Genomic DNA, 17,177 nt, shown 5'->3' on the forward strand with positions numbered 1-17,177 from the left:
TAAGTCTAGCTGGAACAATTATGAATTTTATAATTTATTGCACAAGAATCATATCTAAAAAAAGAATCACATCTATGTGTTTGCTTCAATATGTTCTTTATTATTTTTGTTTAAAAAGAAGCCATAAGACAAAGGTAGATGTTACTCTTTGAATTCATTCTTTATACAATACATTTAAAAATTATGTAGTAGGAATGACAATGATGTTACAGGTTTTTTTGTAAGTTGTTTCAGGAAATGTGATTCTTCATTTTAGTCCAAAACTCTAGGTGACCTAAATTCTGTGATCATAAAACTTTAAAAATCTTTGACTTGATTTGAGTCATTAAGTTTAATGAATGGGTCATCCACCAAGTTTATCTCAAAGTCCAAAGTTGCCATTACAGAATATGCTACTTTTGTAAATCAATGTATGAAAGAGCTTTCTGTGAAGATCCCAGAAAAAAAGATGCATTACCGTTTGGAATCGAATTTGTAACTAACATGCCTACAATTTCCCCTCTGGGATGTGTCAATTAAATGATGCAGCCCTTCTCCACTTAGTCTTGCACATCATACACTGAGTTTTTCAGTAAATTTTGTTCTCACACTGGCAAGTGGCCTTGCACTTTTCCTTGAGCAATTCATGTCCACATCCAGCTGTTGTCTTCAAAGAATCGCAGTTACTGAGGAGATCTTCATACTCACAACTATTAGCTGTAAGAAAAACAGATTAGTTACATTATTGTAATTTTCTTTGGTGGCAAGTTATACATTCAAAATGCATAGTTGGACAAATAAGTCAGCGTCTCTTACACTATGATGGCTTTTCACTTCTTTTTTTTTTGTTTAAAGGTGTTTTTTAAAATTTTCTTTATTTATTGTTAGAGGGGAAGGGAAGGAGAGAAGGAGAGAAATATCAACATATGGTTGCCTCTCCTGGGTCCCCTGCTGGGAACTGGCCTGCAACCCAGGCATGTGCCCTGACTGGGAATCGAGCCTTTGGTTCACAGCCCGCGCTCAGTCCACTGAGTTACACCAGCCAGGGTGGGCTTGTCACTTCTTGAGGGACATATGAAGGTGCTTTAGTTGAGCTCACTGTTTAACTCATCACTTAAAATTTTGAACTTGGCAACATGTTTCTAAAATTAAGTGACCTACTTTTCTCCCTTTTCAAAGAAAAGATCAATATAAATAAATTTCTGTATACCTGCAAAGTCTAATATGGGAGCCACTAGACATATGTAGCTATTTCAATTAAATTATTATGGATTAAAAAAATAAAAAAATGTATTTCCTTAATCATTTTTATCCTTTTATGCTATTTGGACAGCACTGCTTTAGACTCCAATGCATTTCTTTCTGGAGAAAGTGATTTTTGGAGAAAGATTAAGATGTAAAACAGTGATAATATGCCCCCTTTCCTTCTGGTGTTTCTTCTTGAATGTTCCCATGGGACCACAAACTCAACAAATCCCAGACTAAACTCGTCCTACTACCCACGAGGCTGATGATTCTTGGCTTTGGTCTCCCTACACCCCTCCCACAATCTCAGTGAAATGGCTCTCTGACCACTCAGTGACTTAGGCCAGGAACTGAACCCATCTGAGCTCCTTTTCTATGCTGACCCACATTCAACCAGCACAGGTAACAAACACTGGCTATTCTTTTGGTCTCCCAGCCCTGCCCATTCTTCTTTATTTATTTTGCCATTAACACAGTAAAGACATCCACTTTTTTAGACCCATGTTTTTCAACAGTTTTCTAGCTGGCTTCCATCCAATTGTTTCTACATACTATTGCTAGAAAGTTGTTTATGAAATGTGATTCTGACCTTGTCACTCTTTGGTTTAAAGTCTTTCAGTTAAGTGCTTTTTGCTAGTAGGATTATTCTGATCTCCTTAGCAAATAGCATTCAGTCAAGATATAAAGATTCAACTTTTTTTTCTTTATTTGATTCATAGCTTTGATATAATCAATATTCTGAATTATAGCTATATAATGAATGCTAACTAAAAGTGAATGCATTTGAAAGGTAAAACTCTCAGTGAATAAGTTACATCTATTGTTCATAATTTTAATGAAAGTATTCAACTATAAAAGGCCAACACTCTTTTTACTTCTATTTGTGACAACTTTAGAAATGATATATGACATTTTATTCTCTCCTTTCACAACAATGTGTTTGTGGGTTCTATGACCAATATTATATGTGGACTGGATTTTGTCATCAACAAGTGCACAAAACTACTTATTTAGGGTCAGTGACCATTTATCAAGTCAAATGCTACGATCCCTATTATACTATAAAAATGCGGTAATCAGCATGATGAACACAGTAGCACAAGAGAAACAATATTTGCTCTGGCTGGTGTGGCTAAATGGGTCATGTGCCAGTCTGTAATCGTAAAGGTCACTCACTCAATTCCCAGGCAGGGTATATGCCTGGGTTGTGGGGGGCCAGGGCCCCAGTAGGGGGTGCATGAGAGGCAACTGTACACTGATGTTTCTTTCCCTCTCTTTCTCTTTCTCTTCCTCCTCTCTACAAATACATAAATAAAATCTCTTAAAAAAAGAAACTTAATATTTAGTGTGCCTGTCTAGACTGAGCCATAACGTCACCTCACATCCATAGATTTATACATTTTCATTCTTTCAAATTACCACCTTTAGTGTAATGATACTTCAAGGAAATGAGCTAGTTACCAGAAACATGTATAGTTAATGAGCTCTGCATAGCCACAAAAGTCATTGATGGTAGATGTTTTGTTATGTTAGATATGGTAATAATCTTTCCATTACAAAAATATGTAGGTGAGTAAAGTGTATAAAATGTTTACTTATACATCCTGTTGAGGAATCAGAACCTGTCTTTTTCATAAGTACATTATATAAATTGGTAACATTATGAGATTTATTAATCCATAAAAAGAAAAGAAAATATGAGCATTTTATTATCATAGCAGATTCATGACTTTAAACTTACTGCACAGTCCATTGTCACAGTTACCAGGGCAACTGGCACAGGGTGTTCCTTGTTGGTAAGGGGTGTTCTTTTTACTTATGTTATTACCACTGAAATTTAAAATATACAATGTCAAATATTTTCCACTTCGCTGTTTAGTTTATACCCCAAGAGTGGCACAATCACAAAATACACAATTATTAAATATATCTAGATATGTTAAAAAAATATATTTCCCAGAGTGTAATTCAGATAAACTCCACATTAAGAAAATGCTTCACACACTGACCCATCTCCTTGACCATTATGCTGCAGGTTGGACAACTAAATTGGAATGACTACAATCTAAACTTTTCAGAGTATATTTTAATACTCTTTTCATCTCCCAGCGGACTTGGTCAAATTGGTAAGGCAGCGAAGCTGATATGCTGGTGAGGGGAAGAACATATCTCCCAGTCAGGAGAAATTCCTAGGGGGCCAGGGTTTGCAGTATGAAAAAAATACTCAGTGCTACAATATCATTTATATTTGAAAAATGATAAAACACTGTAATTTTTCTTACATGAATTAGGGATAGTAAAGCTCAAGTATATAAATTTTTTGACTTCAGGGGAAATGGTATTTAAGTAGTTTGTGATGTTTGTATTTGTGAGGAGAGAAGAGTTGGGGAAATTTGTAAGTCTCTAGAGGCTGTGTGTAATTTTTATGTTTACCACAAAAGTAACATTAATTTTTAAAAGTTTTTATAAACATCAGCATTCAAGGTATAATCGCTTTACAGAAACTAAGTTGTAACTCTGATGATCATTATTGTATTGGCCGGTTAATTTATTTGAAAGTATGTGGGGGTCCTAATCTCCATCGTGTCAAATGGGCCAAGAATGCACTTGAACCTCAGTCTCCCTGCACAGAATAGAACTACATGTGTGTGAGCCCTTGGGAAGTTGTAAAATAGACATAAAAGTGTTCTGGAAGTTCTCTCACCTCTGCTTTCCTTCATTACTCACCCCGCCCCCCACTTCAGATACTTTCCTCTCACAAGCATGCAGTGAGTTTGAATGCATTCTCCTTGGACTTTTCATTTCGTGTTTGTAAGACTTAATAGGTGCTTTTGGGCAAATGGCTCTGGAGGCCACACTTCTCCAGTGGGAGATCCATATCCCCAGGTTGTCTACAATCTCAAAATAAATCCTATGGGAAATTTGGTTTGGGGGGTCCCTCTGCCTCTAGTCATAAGAAATTGCAAACATTAAAAGAAATCAGGATTAATAGATATATTGAAATTAGGTCTTCAAAATATCCATAGGGATTATTGTGGATGACTGCAAACAATAGCTGGATGAAACAACATGTTTCCTGCTATAAATCCATACAGCGTGGGATGGTTTGTTGTGGACATATTGTGTGTGTGTGTGTGTGTGTGTGTATGAAAAGTGCTAAGAAACAAAGACTTATGATGTTAACTTTTTCTGGACTCTGAAATATTAAAGATTTCTTAGAAAACCTTTGAAACTCAAAAGAGTAAATCATTTTTAATGGTAAAAATGTAAGTGGTTTTTCAATAAAAATAAGTGGAAACATTTTAGTAGAGAAGGCAGAAACCACAATTTGTGATTCCTGCACTATAACCCCTTGCTTAATCATCAAGTTTTCGCCCTCTTAGAATGTGAAATTAGCAAGAACTGATGACACCAAATCTAGAGAAATGCACATTCCACATACTCATGGAATAACCTTGAGCCGCAGGGAAAGCCACTTGAGAGAAAAGACATCATTTTACACTTGAGGAAAGAGAGCTTCAGATTTTATACTTGGACCTGAGAACTTGATCTCTTCTTTGATACGTTGAATATATCTCACCTTAAAAAAGCAATTCCAAAGATGTATTCCTACCATTCACTGGAATATATTTTTATTTCAGTTTGTTTAATGTATGAGAATTTTAAAAATATTAAATTGCAGGTGGAATTATTGACTTAAACTCTAAAGTGTATACTCACGCAGGACAATATTGGCAGACATAGTAGTATTTTAGACTGTCTTGATTGGGACAATAGGCAACTCCACATCCAACACGGTAAGATGAGTACCAAACAACCTACAAAACCATAAAGGAGTATATAAAGAATGCAGTAAAAAAAGAGAGAAAATATTAAAGAACAAATACCAAATAAAAGTTTGAAAAAATATTATTACTATAGTGTATAACCATATATTTTATAGAAATATTGAAATTATTATTACAAAATCACAGACTTTTAAAATATTAAATGCTTATATAAGTTCAGTGCTTTATTCATATATCGTGTTGGAGAAGTACAGAGTGCACTTCCCGACCGAGAGTTTTGCAGGTCACGGGGAAAGAAATGACAGCTCGAGATGAAGTGCCAGCCCAGTGCCAGGACTATATTGGACCTATCCAGGCCCATTTCCCCAAATTAGATGCTGGAGATAGCCATACATTAGAGAAGCTATCTAGATTAGAGCATTTGTGGCGGAAGCATTTTCATTTGCTCCCTTTACCTGTGTATAATGCCCAACAACTGCATTGGAACTCTTTGGTCCTACACCATAGACAAAATTGTGGCTCTCATCATACCAGTTTTGGATTGCATTGGACCAGGCAGTAGCGTCACTCGACATATAGAGATTCTCACCACATTTTGTACCTGTGAAGGAACAGATCATGAGGAAAGCGCTACGGCTGCAATGGCAAAAGAAACCCATTATATGAACACCAGGGCGTTGCCTTCTGCGGTGCCCATACTTGCTGCTGTTGACTAAAATTAATACATTAAAAAGGTGGTCCATTTCCTTATCAGCTAGAATGCTGTATAGAACACAGGTCCGCCTATCACCATGAGGCTGGCCTTAACATACAAAACTTGAACAGGTTCAGTCCTTCTTCTTCTTTCCTTCCTCTGGATCGTCAAAGATGCATTCTTTTTCATGCTAAATGCTTCATGTGAGCAAGGCCCCGCGCACCCGTAGCTTTGTATTATGAGCTTGCAAAAGGTGACAACCAACTCTGAATCTTTCTTTCCTCCGTGTGACCACCCTTACCAGAGATTTTTCACTTACAGAACCGAAAACAAATGTTTATGATTATGAACGATTTTGTGTCAAACTTTGGAGGAAAAAGCTCTATTGGCAGTCTTTACGAACCCCAAACAAAAAGCAATGGACAGCAGGAGGATTGGCAGTTTTCAAAATGTTGAATCTTCCCTTATCAGTAAATAAGAATGTCGCAAGGTCACGTCCCCCTCAGAGAGTACGTGAAGAGTCAGCAAGAGTGGTGAAGTAGGAAGCCTGGACTTTCTTGCCTTCAACACACTGATCTAACAACAGTTCATGAATGAATTGCCCTTGTGAGAAACCCCATAGTGAATTGAAAGGCTCCTATATAAAGAAGAATATGAAGCCAGACTCACTGAAGCCTGTAGGGAGATTGGAATGGAACACTTACTAGAAGCTCTACTCTCAGCACAGGAAGATGCCCTCCTATCTTCCAGCTTCTCCCAGGGGAAGCAAAGATTTGATTTGTGTCTCCCACATCCCAACTTTTCCTAGGGGACTCCTCAGAGGATTGGCTTCTGTTTTGGTGGTCTTGGAGCCCTGAGTGTCAGGCGCAGGCTAGTCACCTGAAGGATAATTGATGTGGTGGGAGACACCCTTGGTCTGGGAGACACCAGTCTCCCTTGGTCTGGGAGACACCATAATTGTCTCTTTGGCTCAGCACAGAGCACAGAAATAAAAAATCTCAGCTCTCAGCTTCCTCTATGGGAGGCAAAGTGTTGACCAGTGCATTTAATGTTCTAATTTTTCCAAGGCTACCCAAAGAACTGGCATCTGTCTTGCCATTCTTGGATGTTTCATGGGGTTGGCACAGTCTTTCCCTCTGAGGAAGAAGAGAGAAGGTGAATTGGTTTGGTAGATACCATAGATCCTCTTCCCAGTTCAGCACACAGCAAGCAGACAAAAAACACAGCTGCTTGCTTCTCTCCACAGGAAAAAAAGAGTTGGTCTGGACATTCAATGCCTCAAATTTCCAGAGCCTGCCTGAAGGACTGGCTTCTAACTTGCCTGTTTGGAAATGCTAACAAGACCTAGCATAATCTAGCTGCCCAGGGCTCCTGAAAACAGAGGCAGGGGTTTGGCTGGCAGTAGCCACAGTTTCTCTTTCTGGTCCAGCACAAAGTGAACAGGCAAAAAAAAATCTCAGCTCCTAGTTTCTCCCTGGGGAGAGAAAGAATTGAATGGAATGTCCAAGGATCTATCATTTCTGGGGGCTGCCTGAGAAACTAAAGATCTTTTCTCAGACTGACCACAATGGACAAGAATAGACATTTCTTCAAAGGTGAAGCAAAGATGGCCAAACAGCTGTATGGAAATGTGCTCGACACCTCTAATCACCAGATAAGTGTAAATCACATCCACAATGAGATATTATTACCTTACTCCTATCAGAATTTCTATTTTTTTAAAAGACAAGTGATGGTGAGGATCAAAGTGATGTTCATTGAAGCACTATTCACAATAGCCAAGGTGTAGAAACGACTAAATGTCCATTGACAGATAAATGTATAAAGAAAATGTGACACACACACATACACATGTGTGTATGTGTATATGTACAAAATGGAACACTATTCATCCTTTGAAAAGGAGGACATTCTGCAACATGTGACAACGTGGATGAACCTGAGGACAAGTGAAATGAGCCACAGAGAGATGGCTACTGAATGACTTCACTTATCTGAAATAACTAAAATACCCAAATTGACAGAGTCAAAGAGTGGAATGGTGGTGATGGGGCTGGTAGGAAGGGGAAGTGGGGAGTTGCTAACCAATGGGCATGAAGTCCGAGTTATGAATGACAAAAAAGCTGTACAGCATTGTCCCTACAGCCAACAATTGTGTATTGTACGCTTTAAAGTTGTTTAAAGGGTAGATCTCATGTTAATTGTTCTTAAATAATAAAACTAATTAGAAAAATAAGGAAGTTTCTTGCAGCCCAGAAACTTTTTCCTATCTTTTCAAGCCCTCATTTAATGTTTATAGTGTGGTGGCTAGAAATTTAATTTTTACATGCTACTTAAAATATAAAATATTCTTGGATATCTACTTTAATAGTGGAGGAGAGAAATTAAGACTCTAACCACAGACTCGGATCTTCAAGACCATTTGGTTTTCAATCTTGTACCAAATACAGTTCTCTCTCTTCATAATTTCACTATAATGTGAGCAACAACAATATAAACAATAACAGTTCTACTGAAATTACAAGTAAATTATTCACTACTTTCAAACTGGGCTTGCCTACACATAGTGATATCATGCTTGATAATGTAAATAAATATTGCATGTAAGGTTTATGCATACAAGTATTTTCTTTCATTATTTTTATCCTTTATAATATATGTCTTATGTGTTTTTGAATCTAATATATTATACTATGCATTATAGGCACAAAGTCATGTAAAATACTTGACTTTCTGTTATTAAAACATTTGAAATGATTCAATATATCCCAAATACTTATCCTGATCTTAAAAAGTTTAGTATCTTTTAAAGAAAAAAATCAGGAACAATTCCACATAATTCAATATATTTTATGAACACAAAACCAATAGATTCCAGAGCACCACATGGCTATACAATACCATAAAAGGGCAGTGGGTTAGCAATCAGAGAGCCTGGTTAAGTTGCCAAATATGTACTACTTCAGGTTGTGCTCTTAGGTAAGTCATTCCTGTCAAGTCCTAGTTTTCTAATTTTTAAAATTTAAAAAATGGTGATGCATGACCTATTTATTCATGAGCTGGTTGAAAAAAACAGATGACTTAGAAATTATTTGAATAACATGAACCATCTCCAAGCACAAAATGGTACTTACCATATTCTCTATATACAGATACTTTGATTTCAAAAAGACAAATAGAAGCAACGTTTATTCACAGTCTTAATGCAAGACCCTGGTATGGTCTATTCTATTTTATTTGTTCACTGTTATTTTATTTCTTTATTTATTCAACAAATGGATACTAATGTACATACTGGTTTTTCGGTCCTCTGCACTACTGTGTTGTAAAGTGCACTTGTTTGCCCATTTTTGGGCATTTGCTGTTGCTTCTGTGCTCCATTCCTAAGCATCATAAGAAAAAAAAAAACACTTAAGTATTCAACTCCAAAAAATTATATGCATTATAATCTGATGGATAGATTAACTTGTACTACCCCAGGACATCTGTAGAGCCCGGGCTGGTGTGGCTTGGTTGGTTGGAGCATTGCATCATAAGCAGAAAGGTTGTGGGTTTGCCCCCTGGTTAGGGTGTGTGCATACAAGAGGCAACCAATTGATGTTTCTCTATCACATCAATTTCTCTTTCACTTTCTCTCCCTCCGCTCTCTCTAAAATCAGTAAGCATGTCCTCCCTGGAGGATAAAAAAAACTTCTGTAGATGTATAATTTATTTGTCACTGGTCTTAAAATACCCTTTGTTTGGTGTGCCTTTATCTGCCTTGGTGCCAGTTTCCTACAAAAACAGTCTATAACTAATGTGTCTAACAAAAGTATAACACAATAATATCTGATTACTTATGATCACACACAGCTACCACAGGTTAGAGTTTTTAGTAATGGTGGTATTCAAAATACTGACCAACATGTAAAGTATTATAATTACAATTATATTTCAATGGTAGAACTGGCCTAGATTAGTCCCAACACCATTTGTAGCCTGTTGATATCATACAGGAGATATTTAGCTTCCAAGGACTGTCCCTTGGAAAGTGGACTTTTACCCTAAATGGCACTGATCTAGAAGGAAACAGGATTTATTTTAAACTAGGAAAAATGGTGAAGAAAAAAATAGCTTCCCACTTGATACCTGAAGATTTGGCCTCTAATTCTGCCTTCCAAACTTTATACCCCAATCTTGAGGAGTTATTTAACTATTATAAAATAAAATTAAAAACTTCTTTCCTGCCCATAACACAGCTCAAATGAAACAGCAAAACAGAAGCAGAATGTTGTAAGCCGCAAAGCTGGTAACGAAGGCCAGTTACCAGCTTCCTGATCTCACCACCACTTGTCCCTACCACTTTCCTTGTATGACTGCCTCTTACCATCTTTAGCATGTTGCTGGCCGGTGGAGAGACTGATTTCCTTAATTCATTGTGTTTATTTACAATCTCTCTTTGTACTTGCACTTGAGAGGTTAACAAAGAAGAAAAGGCTGGATCCTAAAGGGAAATAAAATTAGAATTTTTAAAAAATAATATTTTTTAATTTTTAAACATATAATACTGAACAATTCATTCAAGGACACAAGGATCACTTTAAAAAAGTGTTCAGAGAATCACAGGGAAAAATGGGAAGGACTCACAGGAACAAGTATAAAGGACACATGGACAATAACTAAGGTTGGGGGGTGGAAATGGGAGGGAGGCGGGGAGCACTTGGCGGGGCAGGGCTGGGAATATAAGACAGAAAACTGTATTTGAACAAGAATTAAATAAAAAAGGGGTTCAGTTTAAACAACACTAGTTGCAAAGCATTGACAATGAATCTTAGCCAAAGCGATGACAAACAGCAAAGGAGGAATTTGAAGCTTTGAAAATGAAAATGTAATTCATGACATGACAAATTTTTAAAATCCTTTAAGGCCAAAAATGCCCATTTCTAGCCTCAAGGGAAGTCAGTATTTAAAGTGATGAGTGATAATATTTAAAATCACAAAGGTGCACAGCAGGAACATTCAGACATACTCATTACATTTGATCAGGCTGCATCAGGGGAATACGTGTGTGGCTCAAGGTTCATCCCAACATTGAGGGGAATGTGCCCTGACATGGTATGTGTATTTAGAGAGAGAACGTATTTAGAATATTTTAGGGAAAGAATGTTTAGGCTTTGTGGAAGTGCATTCAAAATTCTAGAAAATTCATTCTACCTATTGTGGTTAGATTATATGAAGTCAGTGAAAAGACAGCTTTGCAACTTCTGAGGCATTTGGAGGAAGCAAAGCCACACAATTAATGGACTATTGCTGACTTTTTAATTTTATTAACAGAAGTATAATTAAAGTATTAAATCAGGTGTTGCTATTTTCTGGTTTGTCTTTGTGTGTGGGCATGTGGGGCTTTGCGTCTGAAGATAGAGGAGAATGTGGGCATTGTTCCATGAGGGCTACACAACTGAATGCCTGAAGTTTACAATGATCTAAATACTATCGCATCATGTACTCAATCTAAAAACAATGTGATCATTTTCTCTTCTTTTTTTTTGTTTGAAATCCAGTATGTATATACCGGATTTCAGCACTTATAGCACATTTTATTTTGGACAAGCCCCATTTCAGCTGTTCAATAGCCACATGCGACAGTAACTACTGTATTGCACAGCTCAGCCTTAAACTTTCATCTAGATAATAATGTGGAGTGCATGAGCAGCCAGTGAGTACTTGGTGATATCCCAGACACTCTTGCCCTTTTCCACTCTCCAAGTGCCTTGCCATCCCACAAAGTTGCCTGAATAGCTCTGGGAAGATGTTCCACTCTAAGTTACCTTTTTTTCTGCAGGTAAAGATGGAAATAGCACAGCAGCCAGAAACACCACCACTGGGAATAAAGCCATTGCTGGGAACTAAGTCAAAGAGAAAAGTCTGCATTGAATGTTATAGTCCATGGACTAAGAGGGGGAAACCAATGTAATGATTGTGGTCATCTCAAAGCAACTGCAATCCCCAAATTCATGATGTAACAAGAGAAAATTTTTGCAGGGTACCAGTAGAATCATAGCGGAACCAACATTGTCTCTGATAGGGATAATAAAATATAAGCTGAAGAACATGACTGATGCCCTTGAAATATATATAATACAGATTATCATACTTTTACATTACTCCATTAAAAATTCTTCTTGTTCAAGTGTTTCAAAGTCATATACATAGGAATTATTTATATTATCTCTTTTAGAATGAAAGGTAAAGAATTCATCAAGGTTTCAATTTGATAGACTGAGAAAAGAGTAAGATTTACTTGAGATCATTCTCAGTAAAAATTAAACATAGAGTTATGAAAAACATGGATGGATTAAATATACCATTTACCATTGGTGAAATAAAAATGATTGACAAAATGTCCACATTAAAATAAATGAATTATCACTTATATTTGTTTCTCAAAGCAAGATGAAGTACCTTCTTTATCTGATAGAAGAAAGAAGGCAAAGGGAAGATTAGCACACAATAGATACTACACCTATCTTTGTTTTAGCACATTCTGGTTGTGCAAGTAAATCTAAGTCAATAAGCTTTGGAACAGAATTTTGTATACCAATAGCTTTCAATTGCATTGCCAGTTGTCTGACATTGTTTTTTTGACATTATTTGGTTTCCATTTAGCTTTAATCTGAATAAGTAAAGCATTTCCTTCTTCCCTAGCCAGCCATCTCTTCTCAGGCACGCTAAAATGTGGATGCTGCTCTTTTATTTGTATAAAAACTGCTCCAGGCAGGTTAATCACTGCAGAGGCAACCAGGACCCTACCTTGCAGCTGAACTCTTGTGGCTCAGCTTTCTGCGACATTCATTTCTTAATTAACAACTTTCTATGTCTTATTGGTAAAAAACATAGTTTTTAAAAACATTAGTTCTGAGAAATCCTCTCAGATTCAATTTTTTTCTGTAAAATATGGATTATCATAGGTTTGCTTTGAAAACTAAAAGGCATAATATACCTAGAGCACCTAATAAAATGCCTGGCATAGAATACTCAATAAATGGAAATTATCAATATTTTTATTATTATCCTTTACAGTGGTCATTTTCTGAGCTCATAAGATCTTCCATAAATGCATGTTATTGAATTAAGTTGTTGATTTATTTTAGAAGTTTTTATAAGACCTGTGTTTATTTTATTTTATTTTTTGCATTTGTGGGAAATTTTATTGTTTGCATAAATTAAAATATAAAAGTTTAAGGCACAGTATATAACCACATAAACATTACACATGGGCCACTGTTGGACAAGTAAATAAAATGAAATTAAAGAAACATAAAACCTTCATAAGGCATTACCTTTTGTTACTATAATCAGCAAAGTTCCTAGTTTTCTTTTAGTACCTCTAGGGAAAGAAGATTCAGATGACCTTTAATGTGCATGCCTTCACCAGATAACCAAATATCTGAGTTGAAGGTGCTATCCCAAATGAAGTTAAAAGCAAATTAAAGGGAAGATGTCAGGTTTGCATGTTGTAGAGCTATTATAAACCATAACTTATGATGACATTAATTTCATAATCTATTGATAAATCCTTTTAGGACTAAATTATGTACAGTTTACACCCATAACCAAACGATTATATCACATGTCACAGAATCACCCATGAATCTATGTAACCAATGATTCCCAGTAAAGAATCATCTTTCACAAATTCTCCAAATTTCACTTAATTGGTAACAGAGTTCCATAATAGGCCCACTGTATCTATGTTGTCAGTTTCTTGTATTTTATATAGATATATTTAAGAGTGAAAGCTTAATGCTGTTTAGATGGCAACTATTAATTTCCAAAAAGTCCCTATATTTGTGAAGGGGCTTTTAAGAGCAGCATTATCTGAAATATGCCACACATTCTTCTTTACCCACTTAGCTATAAATCAAAGTCATACAGATACCTTCTCAAATTTTGAACACTATAGCCCAGTGAGTAGAGAGAAGACCATCCTGGGTCAGGTAAAATGTCCACTTTACTGGTCCTTTGAAATGGTGAGTGACAAGTACCTTCATTATGCTACCACGGCACCTTGTGCAATGTTTAATTAACAGTGAGCCTCTGAAGGATTAAGTCTTCCCCTGTCCCCTTGTTCCACTCCCTCCCTGCAACTACTTGACCCATAGCCAGGATGCCATCTGGATAATCACTAGGTATTACCACTTGAAAAAAATACATTAATAAATTTATTTCAAAGCCCTGGCTGGTGTAGCTCAGTGGATTGAGCGCAGGCCTGCGAACCACATGATCGCAGTTCGATTCCCAGTCAGGGCACATGCCTGGGTTGCAGGCCAGTTCCCAGGAGGGGACTCATGAGAGGCAATCATACATGATATTTCTCTCCCTCTCTCCTTCCCTTCCCCTCTAAAGATATATAAATTAAAAATCTTTAAAAATATAAAAAATAAATAAATTTATTTCATGGCTAGTATTTTTAGCATTATGTTCAAAGTTAGTTATTTAATTTGAATAACTACTGAAACGAGACTACAAGATTAAGTAACCTGCATTAAAAAAAGGAATCCCATCTTAAAAGTTGGTATCATGAACTCAATCACCTTTCCCATAAAATAAGGCTATTCTCAAGGAAAGAAAATTTAAATTGTTTTTAACTTGCTTCTTTTATTACACACTCAGTGAACCATCCCATTCAATTAATGGTTACATATGTAAATATAAAGATATAGTATAAAAATGTATTTGGAGAAAATCCTCATTTTCATCTGAGATTAGGAATACCAACTTCAATTAGCCTTTATCAGCAACTTCCCTACTTTTTTCTTACAAACACAAATAACAGACAAGCTTGATAATGTACCTCTTTTTTAATTGGAAATTAGGGCTGTAAAATGTCCTTAACTTTTTTTATGAAGATCATTTTAAAAAGAAAGAACTAACTTTACACACAGTAAAAGCATAATACAAATATCCAAATTCCAGATTTGACTTCTGCTGGATAGAGCCTAAGAATAAAGAAACATTTTCCCCTTTCCAGATTATAACCAACATATTAAGTCCCTCTGACTAGAGAATATGAGTGTTCCTGGTATAAAGAACCCCTTAGGGTTTGAAGTTTGAGAGTCATTTCACTTTACGGTGGGACAGAGACTGAATTTTGTTTGCTTTCTGTAATTACTTCACAATCTCCCTCCATTTCAAAACTGAGATTCACAAATGAACTGGACATCACTTTGGCTGATGTTTCTGGCTGATCTGTCTGAACCGTGGAGCCAGCCTGGTATTTATTCTGTTGGTGTTGTTTTTCTACTTCTTCAGATGTCCTGTCTTCTTTCTTTTCCTCCTCTCTCTTCATCTGGTAACCCTCATCAATGGTGTTTTGGTGTCTTGGGCTGCTCATGCCAAAAACAGATGCAATCTTCTTTCCAAGAAAGTCACACGCCAAGAGCGTTGACGTAGCAGCACGTTGCATGTGAAAGCATAAGTACGGGCCCCAGGTAAGCCTTTTCGGATTGACATTAGGCAAACCATCTTTCTTTTCCAGACCGTTAACGTCATCTTCATCTGTGCTGTATTCTTCCATTGTTTCACCACTGACAAAGTGGATGATTCTCCTTGGGACTTTTTTCTCTGTCCTGGTGACTCCCAGCTCTACATTTTCAAAGTCTCTTTCCTTACTCTTCTGCCATGCCACATCCCTGAATGCCTGCATGGCCGCAGCTCCCAAGACTGTGACCCCTTCTCCTCCTTCCGAAGAGCTCGGCTCCAGGTCCATCGTTGTCACCACCACGGGGCTGCTGGCACTGGCTAGATAGAACGTAATGGCTGATAAGCCCACTTCCACCCTCCACCTGCCCACCCAGCCATGGACAGAGCCTGCAGTTTGGAAATGAGACTCATCCATAACCAAGGCTTGGTGTTTTTAAGTGTTTATAATTCCAAGTGTCATAGAAAAAATCAGTATATTCTAATCAAAGATTCTAATAGGTAAGGCCCAGTTCTAACAGAGATCTCCTTGTTTACTTCAGGAAAATGATCTAACACTTGGCCGTGGTACCCTCATCAGCTTATTGAAAGACATACACGAGCCTGAAGAGTTTATAAAGCTCAATCATTCACTAGGTTTGCATTCGATGACCCATGATTCCCATCATTCAACATATCATAGTGCCACATACCCCTTCCTGGCCCTCTCCCCACACCTAACTCACCCAACCTCTATAATCATCTTTGTTGCACCAGTGACAGCAATAACATTTTCAGTAGAGTATACTTGCAGAAAACATCATATTCATAGAGAATTGAAAAGGCTGGCTGACATTCCCCCCCCCCCATATTACTTACTAATAGAAAACCACTGTGCCCTTTGTTGCAGGTGTTTTAAAACCAGGATCTGATGGTTCTGCGGGGGGGAGCCTACAGGTGGAGCATGGTGTGTAGTTCCACAACCCTGAAACAGGCAATAAGAGGATGTTTAAAATACAGATGTGAAGAATAGGTATAATCTCTGCTGCAAACTTAAAACTTGACACAGATGTTTGGTATTGTTCTCTAATACTTTACTGTATTAATTTGACCTCACCATTAAGACCATAATTGCCTTCTGAGATCAGATCGTTTTGATGTCCTGGTATTTCATTTGAATACTAACAACAGGATTGCATTGGTTGACTTCCTTGGAATATTTCAGCCTATTTTTAAAGATTCCCAATTCCTTACCTAAGCCTCTAACTCATATACTCTTTAAAAGATAAATTCTGTAAGTAGTGACTCACATAGTGAGCATTAAAAACACAGATTTGAGGCATGCCTTTATTTCTCTGCATAAAGACAAGCCTTTATGTCTTTTACTGGAAGAGAGTAGATGACATCAAGTCCCAAAGATTCAACAGTCACAATTTAAAGCATTCAAAATATAAGGAGCTAAAGTTCTCAATTTGACACTATGAAAGGCCAAGCTTTAGAAACAACTCCAGTCTTCTGCTCTGCCTTAGAGCTTTTCATGTGAAGAGAATGATTTATCATTTAAGATAGGTAAAGAATTTCTACAAGATGAACATAAAAAGAAATTTGCTTGATGGGCACTAATCAAAAGAAGGAAACTTTGTATCCTGTACACCAATTCAGACAACGACGTGCACCAGACCACCAGAAGAAGCACGAAGGAGCAGAAGACCCCTCACCAACCTCACAGACCTTTCCCTCCTCCGTCTTTACCCAACCTCCGCCACCCTGGTCACTTCCAGTTTCCCAGTCTGCTGCACTTCTTACCCAGGCTCCAGCGCCCAGATCTTGTTGCCTCGGGCGGGGCCACAGACAAGCTGTAGGAAGCCCCTCCTACAGCGCCTGTAAAATACCCAGTGGGCCACGTATGCGCATGACGTCACAGGGCTTTCTGCCTTCAGTGTGATGTCAGCCGCTAACCGAGTTCTTCCTGCAACTTACCCAGCTCCCTCTAGGGCTGCACCGAAGAAAAATCCTACACACTCTCCCTTGCA

General features: G+C 37.3%; 2 protein-coding genes across 2 annotated transcripts; both read right to left on the reverse strand.

The window, feature by feature from the left end:
* Positions 1 to 321: 321 nt before the first annotated feature.
* Positions 322 to 11,582, reverse strand: LOC118992668 (cysteine-rich secretory protein 2-like). Its single transcript, XM_037054674.1, has 7 exons — positions 11,514 to 11,582; positions 10,073 to 10,189; positions 9,002 to 9,089; positions 5,468 to 5,613; positions 4,945 to 5,042; positions 2,966 to 3,054; positions 322 to 696 (listed from the first exon to the last, which is right to left on the reverse strand). Exons 1-7 carry the CDS (start codon positions 11,580 to 11,582, stop codon positions 569 to 571), a joined length of 735 nt encoding a protein of 244 aa, XP_036910569.1. The 3' UTR covers positions 322 to 568.
* Positions 11,583 to 14,443: 2,861 nt separating this feature from the next.
* LOC118992684 (protein FAM177A1-like) lies at positions 14,444 to 16,660 on the reverse strand. The gene is made up of 2 exons (XM_037054675.1): positions 16,024 to 16,660; positions 14,444 to 15,486 (listed from the first exon to the last, which is right to left on the reverse strand). The coding sequence occupies exon 2, from the start codon at positions 15,452 to 15,454 to the stop codon at positions 14,813 to 14,815; it is 642 nt and encodes a 213-aa protein (XP_036910570.1). The 5' UTR covers positions 15,455 to 15,486; positions 16,024 to 16,660; the 3' UTR covers positions 14,444 to 14,812.
* Positions 16,661 to 17,177: the final 517 nt, after the last annotated feature.

This window comes from Sturnira hondurensis, unplaced genomic scaffold (assembly GCF_014824575.4).
Source record: "Sturnira hondurensis isolate 20B ecotype Veracruz unplaced genomic scaffold, ASM1482457v3 Scaffold0000880, whole genome shotgun sequence".
Taxonomy (NCBI): domain Eukaryota; kingdom Metazoa; phylum Chordata; class Mammalia; order Chiroptera; family Phyllostomidae; genus Sturnira; species Sturnira hondurensis.

Excerpts from the sequence above, each read along its gene's own strand:
- LOC118992668 (XM_037054674.1), bottom strand. The coding sequence starts at position 11,582 with ATGGCTTTATTCCCAGTGGTGGTGTTTCTGGCTGCTGTGCTATTTCCA. Across the intron at positions 5,614-9,001 it reads TGCAGAGGACCGAAAAACCA|GTACAAAATGTGGTGAGAAT; the intron begins GTATGTACATTA and ends GTTCCTTCACAG. Across the intron at positions 3,055-4,944 it reads GTCTGCCAATATTGTCCTGC|TGGTAATAACATAAGTAAAA; the intron begins GTGAGTATACAC and ends TTTAAATTTCAG.
- LOC118992684 (XM_037054675.1), bottom strand. The coding sequence starts at position 15,454 with ATGGACCTGGAGCCGAGCTCTTCGGAAGGAGGAGAAGGGGTCACAGTC.